This window comes from Nyctereutes procyonoides, unplaced genomic scaffold (assembly GCF_905146905.1).
Source record: "Nyctereutes procyonoides isolate TBG_1078 unplaced genomic scaffold, NYPRO_anot_genome, whole genome shotgun sequence".
NCBI lineage: Eukaryota > Metazoa > Chordata > Mammalia > Carnivora > Canidae > Nyctereutes > Nyctereutes procyonoides.
In genome coordinates this window covers 142,910-165,083 of record NW_026575130.1, presented here as the reverse complement: position 1 = coordinate 165,083, position 22,174 = coordinate 142,910, and the positions used below count along the sequence as shown (strand labels likewise).

The window sequence follows — 22,174 nt, the reverse complement described above, 5'->3', positions numbered from 1 at the left end:
CCTGTACGCCCTCATTTCCAAAGCAGTTCACTTTGTCTTGGTCCTTGTCCGTACTGTGTTATCATAACCTCTGCAATCAGATCAAGTTACTTCCCCGTTTAAAATTCCTCAGTGACTCACCATTGTTTTCAGGATAAAACCCAAATTCCTCTGAATAGCTTAGAAAGTTCCATACAATCTCTACTTCTTACCTTCCTCTCTAGCTGCCAGCCTCGCCACGCTGCCTCTCTCAACCAGTGCCCGATGCCCCAGCCCCACTCCATCAGCCCACCGTGGCACGTCCTACTCCCACTCCTGGGGATACTCTCCCCTGTTCTTTACCTTGGTGCTTGACAAACAGTAAGAACCCAATAAATGTCTTTTTAGGGTTGATCGTTTTTCTTTAAAAATCTCAGGGAGGCATCAGGTGACAGTATATTAATTCTCTCTCTCTCTCTCTCTCTCTCTCTCTCTCTCACACACACACACACACACACACACACATGCACGAATGCACATGCACTATCTCTCTTTTCCAAAGGACATGATTGTATTCCTACCTCATGTTTCATCTGGAAGTTCTGCACAAGGTTGAGGTCAGTGAACATCCGAATTGTGCACAGTGCTGTTTCTAGGTCAGACAACTCAAAGTCACTGAAGCTGAAGTCAGTAATTTTAAGCGTCTGAGCAGATGGTACCACAGCAGCCTTAGGTAAAAACAGAACAAAATGAAATAAAGCTGTAAATTTTATAAAGCAGCAGTGATTCACAAAGTTTTCTCACTTTGCTTTAGGGAAATACCACATTGTGTTTTTTTCTTTTTATGTATACCCTATAAATCTTTTGATAAAGGAGCTACTTCTGTTTTTTTTTTTTTTTTATGAGTTACGTGGCGGGGGGGGGGGGGGGGGGGGTTCCAGGTAGGCTACATGGAGGAGAGAGGGGGACTGTCCTGAGATTGTACTCAGAACCGTAAGCAGAACTAAGGACTCCGGCAATCTGGCCCCATTTACATCCCCAGTCTTAGTCACTGAACAGACGCTTATTGAGTAATTGTTCTGGATCCATCCCAATACTATGGGCTGGGGATCAAGTGGTGAGCAGGACTGTGATAACATTCTACGTATTTTATGTTTAATTGGCAAGACCCTCTTGCTAAGCGGATACTCTAGCTCTATTTTTCAGGTGCAGATGCTTAAGCACAAAGAGGCTAACTGCCTTACCCACAGTAGCCCAGCCAGTTAGGGAAGGGATGCCAGCTTCTGATCTAGGCAGACTATCCTATTTTCAGATGTGACACAATCCATTGTGGGCATCGGATGAGCAGAATGCACTTCAACCAAGCCTGATCCTAAGACTCACATAGGGTGCACGTTAAAAAAAAAAACTCAGCGATTCTGATTCATTAGATCTGGGGTGGGTCTTAAGAAAAAAAAAAAAGACACCAGTTTTGTTTCTGGAGGGGCACCTGTTTGTTTTTTTTAATAATATCCTTGGTTTTGATTTGATAATTATTTAATTGTAGCCAACACTTGCAACTTCTTTAAATATACCTTGCTCCTTTTCATCAATGTTCATTCATAACTCCTGCTTCTCCTACAAAGCAGCACCCACTCTCTTCAACTGATACATAGCTCACATCCAAAGAAGGGTTAAATGCCCTTCCGTGCAGACCCCACCTTGGGAATATCCATTTAATTACAGAAAATTCACTGTAATGTAATTTCCTGTTTATCTGTCTCCTAAGTACCCTGGGATCTATATGCAGGACTGTATCTTATACATCTCTGTATCCATTGAAATGACTGATGGATACAGTTTTGATAATTGTTAACATGAACACTTATTAAATGAGTGAGAGGGGAAAATCTTATTCCCTTCACTTTATATGAGTCATAAATTCCAGTTTTAAAATCCCCAAACCACCAAGGAGGATGAAGCCCATTAACCTGCGTTGGAAAACTAGCAGACCTGGCAAGTGCCTTGCGATCCATTATACTATTTAAAAAATGGGAGATTTTAATGACTTTAATGACAACAAAAAAAAGGATTTCTGGCTTATGAAAAATCAAGCCACTCTGAGTCCCAATTCTCATGAAGCAATGTTGGCCAAGGCCGAGGCGCCTGGCTCCCTCAGACTGAGCAGAGCTGTCGGGCTTCTCTCTTAGACTTCCTGCCGGGCCCCAATGAGCATCAGAACTTGCAGGGTATTCCTTCACCCCCTTGACCATCTTTCCTGCCAGCACGTTAACTGCTTTAGCCAGATTGGGCTGCGATTTACCTGATGAAAAGAGGCTTTAACTTGGAGCCAGGCAGAGGGAAGACAAATTAGGAAATCTGAACCTGGTTCCTTCTTTTAAGGTCTTTTCCCAGACTCACTCCAAACCCCTTAGTTTTCCTAGGAGTGTCTAAGATATCACTACTCTGCTTTACCTCCATCTTTTCCGAAGTAAAAAGGCCAAAGTAACAAAATCTTAAGGATCAGTCCCACAGCTTTCTCCTACCCATCTTGGGGCGCTTGCCCATTCTCCTCTCTTGACCATCACATCGTACTCGCCTCTCTCAGACACGTTTAAGCTTTAAATTAATGTCACCTCTTCATAGGCCACACTTCAAATCTTTTCCCAAACCCCCAATTCACGAGACAATATGCATTTTGTTAAGTAAGTTCCACAGGCTACTGCGTGGGCTGAAGCAGGGGAAGAGAGGATTTAAAATGTTTAGATCAAGGGCTTCATTGTTGACACCAGGCCCCAACATCAGAGATTGCAGCAGTCAACTGCTGTGCAACTGGGAAGTGTGGAGGTGGGAACTACCAGCCCACCCTGGTAACTCGGAGCAGATTGCAGCTGCTTCCCTTAAACATACTGCACTCCACTGGAGAACAGATTTTTCCCCCTCAGGGCATCATTATTCTTACAGAAGTTTTCTTTCTTTCCTTCCATAAAGGATGTAGGATGAAGAAGGCCAACACAGCTTGTGCCTCTCTCCTTGACACTCTAACTCCCAACCTCTCTACGGAGAGAAAACAATGTTGTCTTTTGCTTGTTCAGTCACACCACTCAACCTTTCTGAGCTGACCCAGGGGGGATGTGCAAACGTTTTCCTTGGGAACCTTGTGGTCAGTGATACAGCGGTTCAGAATTCTTGGAATTGACTGCTAACGAGCCGTGAGCAAATCAGAGGTCGTTCACGGCCCTTGTAAATTGCCTCCCTGACCATCACGAGGCAGTTCAACTTTCTGTTGGTCTTGAAAGGGCTTGGGATAAAGGTGCTTTTGAATAAAACACGACCTGTAATTCTTACCATTTCATAAAACAAAAATATTCTACAGTTTACTAATTGCAGAGAATAAAGGTTGTGGCATTTCTGGGATAGGATATATATATATATATATATATATATATATATATATAAAATTCTGGATTTTCACAGCTGCTTTTTAGTGACTGTTTTGTTAGAATTTACAAAGTGACTTTTTTTTTTCTTCAGGTGATAATTTAACTTATTGCACCGTGGCACTGAAGACTAACAGAAATAGCCTGTTTCTAAAGATTTTGTGAAGCTACGAGGTGCTATAGATGTGTATATGTCTAATGGTTAATAATCTAACTCAGTTTATGATACCATCTAATCCCACAGAATAATACATAATAATAATAATAATAATAATACATGAGAGTGTAAATGCCTGTGACTCCTCAGGCAACAGTGTTTAGGTATTTTATTGCTTAATTCAAATATAGATAAGCTCTTCTAAAGTTGGGAGTTTAATTTGTGTCAAATTAACCAAATATGGGGTGCAAAAAAGTACAGGAAGCTCAGTGAGTTAAAGATTCAATCTGGCAAACAAATCCGTAGTATAGTCTCATTTTTCTTCTGAGTTCTGGAATTGGATCTGCCAAACTCATCAAGAAACTAGTTTACCTCTCATCACACTTCAGAGGAAATTCTTTATTTAAGTCACCCTTTTATGACCCTTTTTCTAATGCTTTGGTCCCTTTTCACCATTTCAGCAAAAAAATTTTAAAACCACAATCGGTTTCGGAAGTGAAATTCACTAAGGGTGGAACTAAACATATACTTGGGAGTAGGACTGGACTGGGTTAAAGGAAGCAGTATTGAGTCCCCCTGCAGCCCCACAGTATTTACAGTTTTAAAAATATTTTAATTTCTTAGCGTTCTTAACTCAAATCCAGTTGTTCTGAATATCAATGTCAACTGACAAAGAGCTAAATATTAAATTGATGACAATTAGCGAGAGTAACTACTACATTTATATTTACATTTCGGCATTAGATAATGGTCATAAAAAGAGGAATTTTATTTATTTTTTTTTTATTTTTATTTATTTATGATAGTCACACAGAGAGAGAGAGAGGCAGAGACATAGTCAGAGGGAGAAGCAGGCTCCATGCACCGGGAGCCTGACATGGGATTCGATCCCGGGTCTCCAGGATCGCGCCCTGGGCCAAAGGCAGGCGCTAAACCGCTGCGCCACCCAGGGATCCCAAAAAGAGGAATTTTAAAGCAAAGTGAAGCACATGGTAAAAAGTTATGTTTGTGTGACACCTGCATGGCTCAGTCATTTATTTAGTGCACAGCTCTTGATTTTGGCTCAGGTAATGATCCCAGGGTCATGAGATTGAGCCCCATGTGCACTCAGCGTGGAGTCAGCTCGTTCTTGTCCCTCTTGTTCCCCCTCTGTGCCTCCTTGTCGCTCTCTCTCAAATAAATACATAATATATATATATATATATATATATATTTTTTTTTTTTTTTTTTACAAAGGGGGCATTTTTGCTATTAAGGGTTCTAGTCCCAATGCGTCCCTGACTTTATCACCCTCAACAAGATGTTCAACCTCCTTTCTTACCTGTAAAATGAGGGGGTTGGGTGAGAGTGTCTCTAAGATTTAATATTCCGAATTTATGGTATATATATTTCTCTACCACAGGACTCCAGAACTTCTTATTGCTTTCTCACTTTGGAACGAAATACCACCCTGAAGGTGGCATGTGAATCCTACCAGTGTCTTTCCTTTATGGGGCTCAGTCTGTCTCTGACCTCTCATCATTTAAGGTAAATGGATGGGTACACCATAGCTGTTATGGTTATGCTGTGTTTTTCATGCTTGATTCCATGTTCATGTCACTGTCAGGCTTCCTCACACATGAGAAGGGATATCCTACAACTCCTGGCTAAACAGAGGACCCACAGCCTCTGTGTGAGTGTAGAGGAGGATGAGACTAGGTATGTGGTGGTATCTCTACTTACTGCAGTAATGCTCTAAATGAAAATTGGAGTTTCCTAAAATTGCCATTTGTATTTTTGTTGAGGGGAGGGTATGGGAAGAAGTCATTTGTTTGACAAGTCACTCTTGTCATTTTTTTTTTTTTTTAGGTTAATACTCTTTCTCACTTCCAGGCCTCTTTAACTGTTTTTCCTCTGCCTTGAATGCATCCCCCAAGTTTTCATAGAGCTAGTTTTTCTCTCATCCTTCCCAGCTGCACCAGGGAAACACTCACTGTGTATCCCCTTGGTAGATACTATGGCAAAACTCCCTTAGCATCCATCTCAACCTACTGCTGGGGAGCCTTCAAAATATATTTCTCGGGGTACCACAACCGTGCCCATATAGGATGGTAAACTTAATCAGTAAATCAGTATTATGTTCTGAAGTTCCACCGACGAGCTGTTCCACCATCTCTCTTCCTCTCCTCGGGCTTCCCAATTCCCTGAGACACAACAATACCGAAACTAAGCCAGTCAATAACTCTGCAGTGGCCTCTAAGTGTTCAAATGAAGGGAGAGTTGCATGTCTCTCCCTTTAAGTCAAAAGGCAGAAATGACTGAGCTTGGTGAGGAAGGCATGTCAAAAGCCAAAATAGGCCAAAAGCCACACCTCAAGCTCTAGTTAGCCAAGTTGTGAATGCAAAGGAGAAATCCTTGAAGCAAGTTAAAAGTGCTACTCCAGTGAACACACCAATGATAAGAAAGTGAAACAGCTTTCTTGCTGATGTGGAGAAAGTTTCAGTGGTCTGGATAGATCAGATCAGCCGTAGTATTCCCTTAAGATAAAACCTAATCCAGAGCAAGACTCTCTCTTTAATTCTGTGAAGGCTAAGAGAGATGAGGCGGTTCAGAACAAAAGTCTGAAGCTAGTAGAGGTTGGTCATGAGGTTTAAGGAAAGAAGCCATTTCTATGACATAAAAGTCCAAGGTGAAGCAGCAAGTGCTGATGTAGAAGCTGCAGCAGGTTATCCAGGAAATCTAAGGTAATTCATGAAGGTGGCTACACCAAACTACAGATTTTCTATATAGATGAAGCACGTCCTATTGGAAGAAGATGCCAGGTAGGACTTTTACAGCTAGAGAGGTCATCTGCAAATATCTTCTTCCAATCGGTAGGTTGCCTTTTTTGTTTTGGTTTCCTTTACTATGTAAAACTGTTCTTGTTTGATGTAGTCTCATTTGTTTATTTTTGCTTTTATTGCTCTTGCTTGAGGACACAGATTCAAAAATATATCACTGAGAATGATGCCAAAGAGTTTACTGCCTACGTTTTCATCTAAGAATTTTATGATTTCCACTATTACATTTAAGTCTTTAATTCATTTTGAGTTTATTTTTGTATACAGCGTTTGAAAGTGGTCCAGTTTCATTCTTTTCCATGTATTGTCCAGTTTTCTCAAACCATTTATTGAAGAGGCTGTCTTTTCACCACTGTATATTCTTACCTCCTTTGTTGAAGATTGACAATATAAGCACAGGTTTATTATGGGCTCTTTATTCGGCTGCATTGGTCTGCATGTCTATTTTGTGCCAGTACCGTAGTGTTTTGATTACTTAGCTTTACAGTATAGTTTGAAAACAGGGAGCATGATTCTTCCAGCTTTGTTCTTCCTTCTCAAGATTGCTTTGGTTATTTGGTGTCTTGTGCAGTCCCATGCAAATTTTAGAATTAGCTGTTTGAGGTCTGTGAAAAATGCTGTTGGTATTTTGGTAGGGATTACACTGAATTCAGTGCAAACTGCTTTGGGCATTATGGACATTTTAACAATATTAATTCTTCTGACCCATAAGCACAAGTAGATTTTTCCATTTATTTGGTCTTCACTTTCTTTCATCAACATTTTATGGTTTTCAGAGAACAAGCCTTTTATATCTTTGGTTAAATTTATTCTTAGGCATTTATTCTTTTTGATGTAATTGTAAATGGGATTTGTTTTAATTTCTCTTTCTAGTTGTTTGTTATTAATGTACAGAAACGCCATAATAATTTTGTGTCCTGTGACTTACTGAATTCATTTATTAGTTCTAACAGTTTTTTGATGGGAGTTTTTAGACTTCTCTCTATATAGTAAATCATGTCATCTGAAAATAGTGAGTTTTACTTTTTCCTTTCCAATTTGGATGCCTTTTATTTATTTTTGTGTGTCTAGGACTTAGAATCCTGTGTTTAATATAAGTGGCATGAGGGGACATCCTTGTCTTCTACCTAATTTTAGAGAAAAACTTTTCCGCTTTTTCATATTGAGTATGTTTGCTATGGGATTGTTATATACAGCCTTTATTATGCTGAGGTATGTTCCTTCTAATACTCACTTTGTTGAGAGTTTTTATCATTAAGTGAATGTTAAATTTTGTTAAGTACTTGTTTTGCATCTATTGAGGTGATTCCAAGATTTTTACCATTTTCTTAACGTGGTGTATCACATTGATTTGCAGATATTTAACCATCCTGGCAACCCTGGAATAATCCCTTTTGATCATGGTGATCCTTTAAATGTATTGTTGAATTTGGGTTGCTAATATTAGTTGAGTATTTCTGTATCTATATCCATCAGGAATACTGGCTTTTTTTGTGGTATCTTTGCCTGGTTTTGGTATCACAGTAATGGTGGCCTCACAGAATGAGTTTAGAAGCATTTCTTTGTCCTTATTATTATTGTTTTTTGTAATAATTTGAGAAAGATAGGTATTAACTCTTCTTTTAAGTATTTGGAGAATTCACTTGTGAAGCCATCTGGTCCTGATTTTTGTTTATTGGGAATTATTATTACTGATTCAATTTCATCACTAGGAATTATTCTGTTCAGATTTTCTATTTCTTTGTTCTTTGTTTTCTATTTCTTTATTGTTGTTTCTAAGATTTTACCTATTTTTCTAGGTTGTCACATTGTTTGGCATATAACTGTTCATAATAGCCTCTTAAGATCCTTTGTATTTCTCTCTGCTTTTTTTTTTTTTTTCTAGAGAGAGACAGCACAAATGTGGGGGCAGGGGAGAGGAAGAGAGAGAATCTTTTTTTTTTTTTTTTTTTTTTTAAGATTTATTTATTTATGAGAGAGAGAGAAGCAGGCTCCCTGCAGGGAGCCCGATGTGGTACTTGATCCTGGATCCTGGGATCACGACCTGAGCCAAAGGTAGCCACCCAACTGCTGAGCCACCCAGGCATTCTGGAGAGAGAAAATCTTAAGCAGGCTCCTTGCTGACTGTGGAGCCCGACTTAGGGCTTGAGCTCATGACTCTGAGATGAACTGAACCAAAATCAACAATCAGACCCTTAAATGACTCAACTCAGGTACCCCAAGATCCTTTGTATTTCTGTAGCATCTGTTGAAACTTCTCTTTCATTTCTAATTTTACTTATTTGGGTCCTTGGGTGTTTTGCTTTTTTTTTTTCATGAGGAATATGGCTACAGGTTTATCTCTTTTGTTTGTCTTTTCAAATAATCAGTTCTTTGTTTTATTGATGTTTTCTACTGGATTTTTTGTCTCTATTTCATTGTTTCCACTTGGATCTTGATTATTTCCTTCTTTCTATCAACTTTTGGCTTTTTTTTTTTTTCTAGTTCCTTTAGGCATAAAATTAGATGATTTTTTTTTTTTTTACTTTTTCTTGTTTCCTGAGGTAGGCCTGTATGTCTTAAACTACTTCATATACTTGCTTTTGTTATATCCTACAGATTTTGTAATGTTGTATTTTCATTTTCATTTATCTCTAGGATTTTTATTTCCTCTTTGATTTCTTCATTGACCCACTGGTTGTTTAATAACATATTGTTTAGCCTCCATGTGTTTGTGTTTTCTCCACTTTTCTTCCTATAATTAATTTCTAGTTCCAAACTGTTGTGGTGGGAAAAGATGCTTGATATATTTGCTACTTATATTTATTGAGACATATTTTTGGCCTAACATGTGCCCTATCCTGGAGAATGTCCCATGTGCACCTGTTTTCGTCCTTTACCAGGTCAGAAAAGTTTTTAGGCATTATTTCTTCAAACAGGTTTTCTGTCCCTTTCTCCCTCTCTTCTCCTTCTGGGGCCCCTATGTGAGTGTTAGTACACTTGATGTTGTCCCTTAAATTGTCCTCATTTTAAAAATTCTCTTTTCTTTTTGTTCTCATTGGGTGGTTTCTACCTCTCTGTCTCAGAGGCTGATCTATTCTTCTGCATCATTTAATCTGCTGTTGATTTCCTCTAGTGTATTTTTAATTTGTTGTTGTATTCTTCCGTTGATTGGCTCTCTTTTGTATTTTTCTGTCTTTGTTGATGTTCTCACTGTATTCATCCATTTGTCTCCCAAGATCAATAAGCATCTTTATGACCATTTCTTTGAACTCTTCTAGATGGTTTATCTCCATTTATTTCTTTTCTGCAGTTTTATCTTGTTTTTTCATTTGGAACACATTCTTCTGTCTCTTCATTTTGCCTGTTTGCTTCTTTCTATGTATTAGGTAGATCAGTTATGTCTCCTTGTCTTGAAGAAGTGGCTTTATATAGGTGTCCTGTGGGGCCCTATAGTGCAAACGCCCCTGGTCATCCATACCCTCTGGGTGTGGTAGGATGGAGGACCACTCACTGGTTGTGGTATGGTAAGGTTACTTGCGACAGTGCCATTGTCACCAAGGCCACCCATGAGGTATGGTGGGGTGGAGCCACTTGAGAGGAGCACAGGCCAGGATGGGTGGACTGGGTAAGGCATGTCTACAGGAAAATGCCAGGCCAGGGCAAGCAGTGCTAGCATGGTACATAGAGTGTCAGAAATGGCATCTACTAGGTAGGGTAGCTACTGAGGGCAGCTAGGTAAAGGGGAGTGAAAAAAAATGGCATCCACCAGTACTTCTATCACTGGAGAAGGTTTCAGCAGATCCCCAAATTACTTCCATGCCTTAAATTTAGTCAATTAAATTAGTCAATGAATCTCATTCACATGTAACATAGGCACTTTTCTAACTGTTGCCTCCACTCTGGAACTCAGAGCAAGTGATACTGCACATGCCCTTTAACTAAGAGTGGAGTCTTGGTTTCCTGCTGTCCTCTGACTCTCCTGGACCTAAGCCTCACTGGTTTTCAAAGCCAAATGTTATGGGAGCTCATCTTCCCAGTGAAGGTTTCCTGGTCAGAGAGCCTAATGTGGAGATTGGACTCCTTGTTCCTCAGAGAGGGCCTTTGCAACTGTGATATCCTCCTGTTTGTTTGTTGCCATGCTTGGGGGGGGGGGGGTCCTGAGTAGGCTGCATCTCTGCCTCCCCTGGTTGTCCTGATGTGACCTTTTCTCTATATTCTTAGTTGTGTAAAATCTTAGTTCTTCTGGTCTTCAAGTTGTTCTCAGAGATAGTTGTTTTATATATAGCTGTAGTTTTGGCATGTCCATGGGTGGCAGTGAGCTCTGGATCTTGATTGCAAATTCACACATTCTATTTCTTGCAGCATTAAAGTAGCCAAAACCTAGATGCAATCTTATCCTGCAGGTTGCTGAATTACAATGTAGGATGAAATCCCAGACTTGCCATATCTCTTATGGGAAAAACTACACACATCCATACCATCATTCTAGAGTGTCTCTATATTATATAATTTCACAATGCCCTATACTTTAAAGTTACAGCTTTTTGTTCCTGGTTATTATAATCATATAATATTGCATAATTATTGTATATAGTCCTTCACTATTCAAGTTCTAAGAAGGTAGAGATTTATTATTTATTGTCATGTGGAGCACCTAATATAATGCCTACATAGAGTAGGAGGTAAATATAAATGTGTAAATGAAAATCTTTTTCTGATCATCAAGCACCTAAACAATTCTTCATAATATTAAATTTAATTTAGTTTGGCCAAGAGTTATAACACAAATGTTAACATTAATAATGAACCATGCTATGTCAGAAACAACAGATATATACTTTCTTACCCTATAGTTCAATTATTAATTTTATTTACTTAAAAAATTTTAAATATAGTTGAATTCCTTTCATCATCACAATAAATATTTTATTACTATACTTTTTTTAAGAATCAGCTTCAGTTTGTCTTAAGTTTCATTGAAGTTTGATTCATTCACTTCCAAGATACAGTAGAAACTCAGGATGGGAAAGAAGACCAAAATTCACTTTTTAGCAACTCTGGCAAGAAGTTACTTAAAACGGTCAATTCTAGATTACTCCCCTCAAGTAGAGAGCTGATTATGCCTTATAAACAAAGATTTACATTTGTTCTTATTTCACATCGTTCTTTTTTCTTCCAGATTTTCCACCTACCTGTCCCACTTAGACTAATTAAAAAAAAAAAAAAGAATGTATACTTCCTTGAAGTCTACATTAATAGAATAGCTCAGGCAAAAAGACATAGAACATAACAAGCCACATCAAGATCTTGTTGCTGCTACTATTAGATTTTGAGAACTGATTTTCCTTCTACTGCTACTACTACTAACAATAACTAACACTTACTGGGGACATATGTACCTGGAACTCCAGTCACTACAACTATGCAAGGTAAATTCTTTATTTATCCTCTTTTTATAGATAAAGAAACTGAGATACCAAGGAAGTCACAGATCTGCCTGAGATCACAGAGCTAGAAGTTGAAACTAGTTTCTCTCTAGACCCATGCCGTTTTATATATTTCATCAATTATTTCTAGCTTCATAATCATAATCATAAGGAAGAAAGAAAGCAAAATCTTATTGAATATTGAAGGAGCTTGAGTTGTGTGATTTCATGCTAGAGTACAGGCTCTCTAAAAGTCTAGATTTTTCCTGAATCTACTGATTGATTCATTCACTCAATCATTTAACAAGCTATGTAAACCAGGTTCTTGTTAAGCAATCACTAAATGGTAGCTATGATGATGATGATGATGACAACGATGACTTGAGAACTGCCTGATGGAGAGGATAGGCACATAAATAATTGAAATACATTGTTTTTAAAGTGCAATGACACAAGTATGTTATTAGTTCGCACATGATCCAAACACAGAGAATGTAGGTTAACCTTTACTTATTTTAGTCACTTGTGATGGTTAATTTTAAGTCTCACCTTGACTGGACAGAGGTGCTCAAATTAAATATTATTTCTGAGTATGTCTGTGCAAGTATTTCTGGATGAGATTAGCACTGAATCAGTGGACTCAGTAGACTGCCCTCCCCAATGTGGATGGGTATCATCCATCCATTCAGGGTCTGAAGAGATCAAAAGATGGAGGAAGGAGGAATATGCCCCCTTTTTGCTTCCTATGGAGTTGGGATATTTCATCTCATCTTCTCAGGCCTTTATTTTTTTTTATTTTTTTTTTAATTTTTATTTACTTATGATAGTCAGAGAGAGAGAGAGAGGCAGAGACACAGGCAGAGGGAGAAGCAGGCTCCATGCACCGGGAGCCCGATGTGGGATTCAATCCCGGGTCTCCAGGATCGTGCCCTGGGCCAAAGGCAGGCGCCAAACCGCTGTGCCACCCAGGGATCCCTTCTCAGGCCTTTAACTCAAACTGAATTATATGACGGTTTTCCTGGGTCTGCAACCTTGCAAACAACAGACTGCTAGATTTCTCATCCCCCATTAATCGTGTGAACCAATTCCTCAGAATAAATCTCTCACCTACTGGTTTCGTTTCTCTGGAGAAGCTCAGCTAATACAGTCACATATTTTTCTAACGTCAAAGAGAATCTATCCTAAGCTTTATCAGTGCCTTACATAAGACAAATGACAGCCTTTTCTTTATTCAACTATTTCTTATTATGAAGGCTTCTATACAAATATAGAGGGTGCCTCTTTGTTTACTTAACAGAAAAATAAAACTTTATAGGAAATAAACTATTTATAAAGTGTATAGTCTCCTTGAAGGCCAAAAAGCATGTGTCCATGGCAAATAATACACTTGGGCAAGGTAAATAAAAGAACCATTTAAAAATTATTGAGTTTCTTATTTTTAGTAGATACCTCATGAAAAAGGTTTATATTTAGCCTGTGGCAAAGCCTTTGGTAACCTCAGAAGAAAATAAAGACATGTGGCTACATGGCTACACAATTTGCTTAACTATATAATTATTATACAAAAAAGGTCACACTGTTATCAAAGACATTCTACCTGCCCTAAGTCTGAAGTATCAAATCTCAAGAGCTAAAATAAAAAATTACAAAAACAACTCCTAACAGCCAACTGTTAAGAAAAGGCTTATTCAGAAAGTTATTTATTAAAATAATTCTGAAAAGATGAGATACTGAACTTGGTCTTTCATTAAATGTCAAATTCTTCCTAATTAGCTTCAGTGTTTTACAAAGACCTTTTGTTCCATTACTCCTGATGTTTATTCAACATAAACGATAGGAGGAAAAGAGATTTTTCTCAATGATCCATTCTTCAAGGAAATTATTTTCAGAGATTAAAATTAACCTAAAGTATCTGATGAGTTTATTGGTATCTAAAAGGAGAGATCTTCAGGTGTTTTAAGCTCTCCCTATCAGTCCTGGATGCCTATACTCCCCGCCCCCACCACTGGGGTACCATTTTACACAATGCAGTTTGACTCCAGGTCTTTGAATAAAGCCATTTGACAGCCATCACATTATACTTTACAGAAGGCTAATGTCTCTCTTCCCCACTTTTAACATGCACAGAAAATATGCTCTTGAAAAAAAAAATCCACACCATTTACAAAGCTTGTTAGAATTTATCTTTCTCTAAGAGGGAAGTGAACTCAAATGCATATGAGAAAGAAATCTACTTATACAAAGGGAGGTGAACATTCAAAGAACCAAATCTTACAGGGAATAAAAAAGGGAATAAGGGACAGCAGAACTGGATTAGCATATTTTCTTTAATAACTAAATCAACATGTTTTATGATTTTTCCTCCTTTCTACCATTATATAAATGTAATCTTTTAAATCTCAATAGTGAAGAGACAAAGAATGTAAAAAATAATGAGCATAAGTTTTCAAAACCATGTAAAGATGGCACGTGATAATGTCAAGATTCTGATAAAATGTATATATGCTTAGAAGTAAAGTCTTCAGGGTAAATTTATGACTACAGTTAGGAATAATAAACGCCAATTTGTTTAACATCTAGTTAGTATATAAGAAGTTCCAGAATGGTGCCACTATACTTTGGAGCTAAGATTACTGTTGGAAGTAATCCACTAGTAAAATCATAGCAGAAAAGATGAGATTAGCTTGCCAAGGGAAAGCAGGAAGAATCAAACAGAATCTATTAAGTCTTGCCAATGTGGAAAAGATATAGCCCAACTAATGTTATAGACATCTGTAAAAGTAAATGTATCAACTGATGGTGTACAGGAAGTCCAAAGGACCCAGACGGTTTCAGGGTAATTCCAGCACCTGTTTGAGGATGAGGGTGCCTTATTGGATGCCATAGGTTACTACAGTTCAGTGACAATTGTAATTGAGATCTTTGTTATTATCAGCTCAAATTTTTCCATTTATAATTTGACTATCCATACACAGATTTTCCTAAAAAATGAGGGAATGTGATGATCATCTTGATACAAGGAATTGGATCTATACTCTAACACTCCCTTAGGCATCAGAGATTTGGATCAGGGAGCTGGCTCTCCCCTTTACGGCTGTCACCTGCAGCAGGAACACACATGCCTGATTCAAAAGAGTTCATGTGAAGTTTCTGGCTCTGAAAAGATAAAGTCAATTCTGTCCCAAGGAAATCCTGACTAAGAGGTCAGCTTCTTCCCTTCTCACTATTTTGATGCACAAGACCTTTCAGGATCCCAAAAAGGTCTCAGTTTGCTTTTAGATACATTACGTATGATTATGGAAATTGCCATAAAGCAGAAGCTCTAGGTATGAACTGAATAAGCACTGATTCTATGACAAAACGGAGCAGCTTATTTGAAAAAACTAAACTCTAATATATGTTTATATACTGCTCTTCTAACAAGAGAGGAAAGCAGAAAAGGCAATCCATCAATCAAATATTTAGTTCCTGGAAATAAACATTGATTACTTTCTGATATCTTAACTGATAAATTTGGGGCACCTGGGTGGCTCAGTGGTTGAGCATCTGCCTTTGGCTCCTGTCATGATCCCGGGATCCTGGGATCAAGTCCCGCATAGGCCTCCCTGCAGGGAGCCTGCTTTTCCCTCTGCCTATGTCTCGACCTCTGTGTGTCTCTCAGGAATAAATAAATAAAATCTTTAAAAAAAAAACACTGATGATTTATTATTCTAATAGCCATAACCAGGTAGCTGGGGTCCATTTATTTTTATGTGAACAACTTGTTACTAAAGATCATTAAACAGTATACAGTAGAATGCTTAGTTTAAGGCCCTATTTCTGCTATGCCCAATTTTAAGTCAAGGGAAATTAGATTAAAAACTTCAGTAAAACAAGAAAAAAAAAAAGAAGAAGAAGATTCTGAGTTTCCTATCAACTTTGTTATACTTCTGTTATTATTAGAGAACTTTTCTGGACACAGGCATAAATACTTAGTGTACTGAAGTATATTATTTAAGAACTAATTTGTAAAAATAAAAGGAACACATTAGACAGCTTTTTGATTTATTTTAGGTTTTAAATTGAGATAAATCATCAGATACATGACAAAGGCAGCAACTTTGGTAGTTGCTGGATAATGCAGACACCTGTGTAGTTGGAGCTGTAAAGGAATTTTTATTAGGTTGCTAGAAAACCAGCATTGAATTCAGTTGCTGAATTTCAACCAATTTAAATAAAGTACTTGACCTACAAGCTTATAACCCTAAATTTCTCAATGCAGCTGCCAGAAATCTATTTTCCAAATGAAACAACAGATGGTTTTGAACAATACTGCAATATAGCAATTTTCAGTTACTCCAAAGTGTTTTCTTCTTGTTAAAATTTAAAAAAATTAAGAAAATAATTTTCTGAAAACTGCTATTTTCAAAGTGAAAAGCAAAATTCAATAATCTAAGCGATTATTTTTTTTAGCATTATCTTTGGAAATTGCTCTATTTGCCAGTTTTTATTTACTTAAAACAACACATGGCAGGGTGTAACCTTGCCCTCATTTTAGAACTAATTTAATAATCCTGCAGTGCCTGCAAGCATTTCAAGATGTATCTTTCCATGTGATAATTTCCAACTCACAGCATGCATTTAGTTCAAAACTTCATCATTCTGGGAGAATGAGACCAACAGGCCAATTAAGCCTGATGTGAAAGATATTTAAAACCTATAAACCTTTGTAAATAATTGAAAAACTGCTCATTCCTTTGAATACCATCATCAACAAAATAAATACAGCCATTTGGAATGAGCCCAACCCCCAAAGAAGAAGCTTAACCTTTCAGGACAAATCACCTCAAGTTCCTTAAACTGTCCTTGGCAAGCGGCTGTACTTCCTACGCACTATTTAATCGAGAATGTTCTCATCCTTCCTTCTTTTCCAGCTCATTACCTCTCCAGTGCTGTGCAATGGAGCATGGGCTCTGGCTGTGGGCTGCCTGGATCTGGTCCCAGCACCATCACTTACCACCCAGGAGATCCTGAGATCTCCTCAACCTCAAATTCCTCAAATTCTAAATGCTAATAACTGGTCCTGGCCTCTTTGCTATTGTCTAGATACACTTAGTTGACACAAGCAAAGAACTTCAAGGATGCCAGGTACATGGTAAGTGCTCAATACATGTAGCTATTCGGATTACTATCATTATTGCATCCCTTCCCTCCTGTCTGGCTCAATGCCTAGGATGCTCCAAGGTCTGGAAAGATTTCTTCTTTGCCTTGCACCGGCTCAACCCCGCATCTTCGCCCTTGGTTCTCTAGCTTGTGAGCAACCTGTACACACGACGACAAAGCAAACCAAAGCAAAAAAACTTCAGGGGGTTCAGCCAACACCCCTCATAACTCCTTCTCCACTCCCTCTTTTACACAAAACTTATCTTTTAAAGCTAGTCTATGGTTCACTTCCTCCGTTTTGTCACCATTCACTCTTACCTCTGGCAGTTTTATACCGAAAGCTGCTTTCTGGACGGTCACATGATCACAGAGTCCAGCAGCCTTCTCTCAACCTTCCTGACCCTCGCAAGGCGCCTGCCAGTTTACATGAGAAAACGCAGGTAAGGCCACAGAGGGCTGGCATTTGGCCAGCTAGGATGATGATGACAACAGGGAAAAGTCTCAGTGACCTATTCGCACCCTTCTCATTCCCTTTTTTTTTTTTAAGATTTTTATTTATCCACGAGAGACACACACACACACACAGAGGCAGAGCCACAGGCAGAGGGAGAAGTATGTTCCCTGCAGGAAGGGGAGCCTGATGCGATCCCAGACACCAGGATCACACCCTGAGCCAAAGGTGGACCCTCAACCACTGAGTCACCCAGGTGCCCCACCCTTCTCATTCTTTACAGACTCTCCTCACATCTCACATAGACCTCCTCCATGCGGTCCTAAGTATACTAATGTCAACCCAGAAGGCCAGCCTTTGAAGTCAGTGTGCAAGTGCCTCAAATTTTCATTAATCTGAATCAAGACCTAGCACACTTAACATTCTACTGATATATCAGTATGCTTTTATTCTCATAACAAACTAAATAAAAATGTAATGAGAATTCAGGGACTGACCTTACTTGAACCCAATTTCATTTTTTTTTAAGAATTTATTTATTTATGAGAGACATAGAGAGAGGCAGAGACACAGGCAGAGGGAGAAGCAGGCAGAGGGAGAAGCAGGCTCTATGCAGGGAGCCTGATGTGGGACTCGATCCCGGGTCTCCAGGATCACGCCCTGGGCTGAAGGCAGGCTCTAAACCATTGAGCCACCCAGGGATCCTGAACCCAATTTCAAATAACATTCTATAAGCCATATGGTCAGACACTGAAATCACTCTCTATTCTTGATAATACAGAGCAGGTTGTTGGCAACAAGCTACATCTTTGTTGTCATTACCCTAACTAAGCCACTACACCTTGCGGTCACCTGTCCACATTTCCCCAGGAACTGAAAAGCAAGTTTAGTTTTGGCCTAAGAATGATGTAACATTACTAGAAAAAAAAATCAAATCTTATGTATTATAATACATAATAATATGTGTGTGTTATCCATTGCTTTGTATCATCAGTGACTTTGTAGCACTACAAATAGAATTGGTTACATTTTTTATGAATGTCCATCTAAATATTTACCACATTTAATTCAATGAGACCATTGCTATTAGAAGCAGTTATCCTAAGAGAACCATGTTCATGTACTAGTCACTTTTTTTTAAAATAAATTAATTTTTATTGGTGTTCAGTTTACCAACATACAAAATAACACCCAGTGCTCATCCCATCAAGTGTCCCCCTCAGTGTCATGCATTCACCCCCACCCCCCGCCCTCCTCCCCCTCCACCACCCCTAGTTAGTCACTTTTACAAAGAAAGAGGTGAATTACCGCCAAGGATTGGAGCTCTTTTGTTTCCTCCTCTGCTGCTGAAGCATGGTAGGATAGAACCTACAGGGTAAGAAACAAAGGAAACAGGTTATCCAAGAGAGGGTTACCAAATGTGTAGACTTTGACTGTAGACTCTGACGGGTGCAAGCTTGAGCTTCTGCTAAAACTTCCTGGAGACAGAACTACACACCTCTGTATGTCAGATCTTCTTTCCTGCTTTCTTCACCAGACAGAAAAATCCCAGATTTCGATTTAATCTTTTGTCTTTGTTTCAGAAGACAAAAGATTATACTCCTTAGGTTCAGAGAACGTTTTGTCACTTTAATTCTGACACTGTTGATATATATAAAGAGCACATTATTTATCAGCCATGCTACTGGCTCAAACGTGGCAGAAAAATTACTTTGTGCTGCTTTTTTCCATTTTTTCGTATTGCTTTTTTAAAAAATAATGAGTCAGTAATTATTAAAGATGGCTAATGAGTACATGGGCTCTCACTAAGCTGTTCTCTCTTCCTCTGTATATGCTTGCAATTTTCCATAAGAAAGTTTTTACAGGGACGCCTGGGTGGCTCAGCAGTTAAGCATCTGACTTTGGCTCAGGGCATGATCTTGGAGTTCCAGGATCAAGGCCCACATCAGGCTCCTTGCATGGAGCCTGCTTCTCCCTCTTCCTATGTCTCTACCTCTCTCTCTGTGTTTCTCATGAATAAATAAAATCTTTAAAGGAAAAAAAAAGTTTTTACAGAAAGATAATTTCTAACTGATAGCTGGCTTAGATTCATTCAGTACAAAACCATGGAAACTAAAAATTTTTATTTAAAAACTATACACATATACACATGTGTATACATGTATACACATGTGTGAAACTACATGTATGTATATGTATTATATGAATGTAATTTGAGGTATATGTGTGCATATATACACACACGTTTGTGTGTACATATGTACATGTACATATACATATGCATGTATTTCTTTAAGATTTTATTTATTCATGAGAGACACACAGAGAGAGAGAGAGGCAGAGACACAGGCAGAGGGAGAAGCAGGCCCCATGCCGGCAGCCTGATGTGGGACTCAATTCCGGATTCTGCGATCACACCCTGAGCCAAAGGCAGATGCTCAACCACTGAGCCACCCAGGTGTCCCGCATGTGTCCATTTCAAAAAGATTTCCAGACTTATAATCCAAAGTCTCTTATATGATACTATGGCAAAACTATTAGTGTTATATATTCATTTTAGAAAGTAAAGTCTACCATCTTGGTTATTGGTAAATTTTTACTTATAATGCATAGCTTTCATGCTATTTAGGTTAGGTATTTTTTAGAGGATTGGAGGAAAAGTTAGCATATTCCAAACACTGATTCCCACTGATCTCAACCAACTAAGTAAGAGTAGGCAAACATTCAAATATATTTCATACCAGTGTATGAATAAGTAGAGGCATTTGCCCTTTTGAAGTCTATTTCCCTAACCTGGTCTCTGATGTAAGAAATTTCTATTATACCAAGTGAACGTTTTCAGGCAGTTTGTGAAAATCATCTGGGAAGGGCTGCCCCCCACCTTGGGGTAGGGTCGTCCCACTTGGAAGGGAGCCTGCCTGAGGTCAGTGTCCCAAACCAATGGCTCACTAGCTGCCTGCACATGCAGAATCGCTTGGAGGAGCTCTAGAGTAACATAGATTCCCAGCCTCTACCCATGATTCAGGAATTAGGATTCTCAGAAGTGGGATCCATAAATCTGTAATCTGAAAGAGTTCCCCCTTTCCTCAATTCTGATTCTCCAAGTGCTTGGGGTTTCTGTTTTTGTCTTTTAAGATGTGTGACTACGACTCCTCATGAGGAGATAGGGAGGCTCAGACAGTGGGAAAGACACTGGCTTCAGTGACAGCAGATGTCTGTGTGAATGGACTCTTAAAGTCTAAGGAGTGAAGGAACAACCAGCCCTGAGTTTTGGTTTGGTCATACGACCTTTGATATGTTTCTACAATATGCTGGGTCTCCGTTTCCTTAGCTGGTTAAAAGAGGAACTAAAGTTTCAGGCCGATTCTCGGGAGGAGACAGTGAGATCACACACAGACCCCACAAGCTGTTACAGGGGAAAGGGCAGAAGCTGAGTGTGTGGCCGCAGAGATCGAGAGAGTCCTGCATGCGCCAGCCCACCTCCAGTGTGACCATCTGCTTGGCCATGGCTCTCTCCACCGCTTCATACATCTGTGTGTTCTGGATCCCCAAGCCACAAAAGATGACAAAAGCCTCCAGAAACTGTTCATCATTTCGGTTGAAAGGCTTAACCTTGCCAGTATTCTCCTCCATCTTATTAACAAGTTGGCAAACCCCTATAACAATCCAAGAAATTGAGCAAATATTATTAATTATTACAGTTTTTATTGACTTTAACACCACCCCCCCACACACACACACACACACCGCCGCCGCCAAGATTTTCCTATACTTTCCTCTTAGGAATGCTTGCAATCTCCAAAGAAGCAAACAGATCCTCACAAATATAAGAAAAGTAAACTGAATTAATTTACATGAGAACTTGTTTCACACAGTCCTAAATGTATGTTGCCTGTGTTCAAAAAAATCCTAGAGTACTATTTTCTTCTAGACTCAGTCACGAATTTTAGATCAGTTGAGTCCCCAAAGACAATTTGTCCTTTGGAGACTAATTGGATTTTTGTCCACTTGCCAAGAGAACAATTTTGTTGCACGTCAGAATTTTGGGTCACACAGACTGCCTTTCCTTACTGAGAAACCAGAAGTTAAAAAAACACAATTACATACAAAACAGAAGGTACAAAACAGGCAAATTCATATAGACAGTCTCAAATTTCAAATAAGCACCTCTGCACCCAGGAGAATCATATTTGCAGACAACTTTTGATACTGCAAATAAATGCAAATAAAAATGACTATTTACTTAGAAATAAAGGCAGAAGTAATCTTTAAAGAAAAATCATAACCTCTGAAATCCTAGCTTCTCTTAGAAGGTCAAACATATGGTCAATATAAAGGAAAAAATTATGTCAACATTATGATAAATCTTGACTGAACTAGTTCTGTGGGATTCTGAGCCTCAAGGCCTCTCTGAGTTTGGTGACCTCCTACCTCTGGGTTTAACAAGTGTTATTAAATCCTTATTTCTTCTGTAAATAAATAATAACAGTTCCATCATGTGCGCCCACTGTGGGGCAGGTGTTGTGCTAAAACCTTCAGTATAACACACAATCTCTGGGCCTTACGACTTACGCTATGAAGTAGGTTGACCATCCCCATTTTACAAACCAAAAATCTGAGTCTTGGATTAAGTCATTTGCTCAAGGCCACTAGCTGGTATGCTTAGATCTAAAATTTGAACTCTAGCTCAGCCTAGTCGCAAAGGCCACTATTTACTGCACTCTGCTGCTTGGTGCCCCTTTACCTCCTTCTGATCACTGCTGGCAGTCCCCTGACTGCATCTTGCTTGCTCACATCCTTGCCTGTGCTTTCCCACCAGC

General features: G+C 38.8%; 1 protein-coding gene and 1 long non-coding RNA gene across 3 annotated transcripts in view; one reads left to right on the top strand and one right to left on the bottom strand.

Annotated features, from left to right (window-relative positions):
* Positions 1–22,174, bottom strand: part of PDE5A (phosphodiesterase 5A) — a 137,514-nt gene that overhangs the window by 36,480 nt on the left and 78,860 nt on the right. For both annotated transcript variants that reach the window (XM_055342439.1, XM_055342440.1), the window contains exons 10-12: positions 20,835–21,010; positions 18,663–18,722; positions 540–686 (exon numbers count right to left, since the gene is read on the bottom strand). In XM_055342439.1, the coding sequence (XP_055198414.1) occupies positions 540–686; positions 18,663–18,722; positions 20,835–21,010 (383 nt within the window). The remainder of the gene's footprint in view (positions 1–539; positions 687–18,662; positions 18,723–20,834; positions 21,011–22,174) is intronic.
* LOC129521165 (uncharacterized) overlaps positions 1–22,174 on the top strand; it is a 58,967-nt gene that overhangs the window by 162 nt on the left and 36,631 nt on the right. The window contains exon 2 of the long non-coding RNA XR_008666780.1: positions 4,937–5,061. This is a non-coding gene — a long non-coding RNA (uncharacterized LOC129521165). The remainder of the gene's footprint in view (positions 1–4,936; positions 5,062–22,174) is intronic.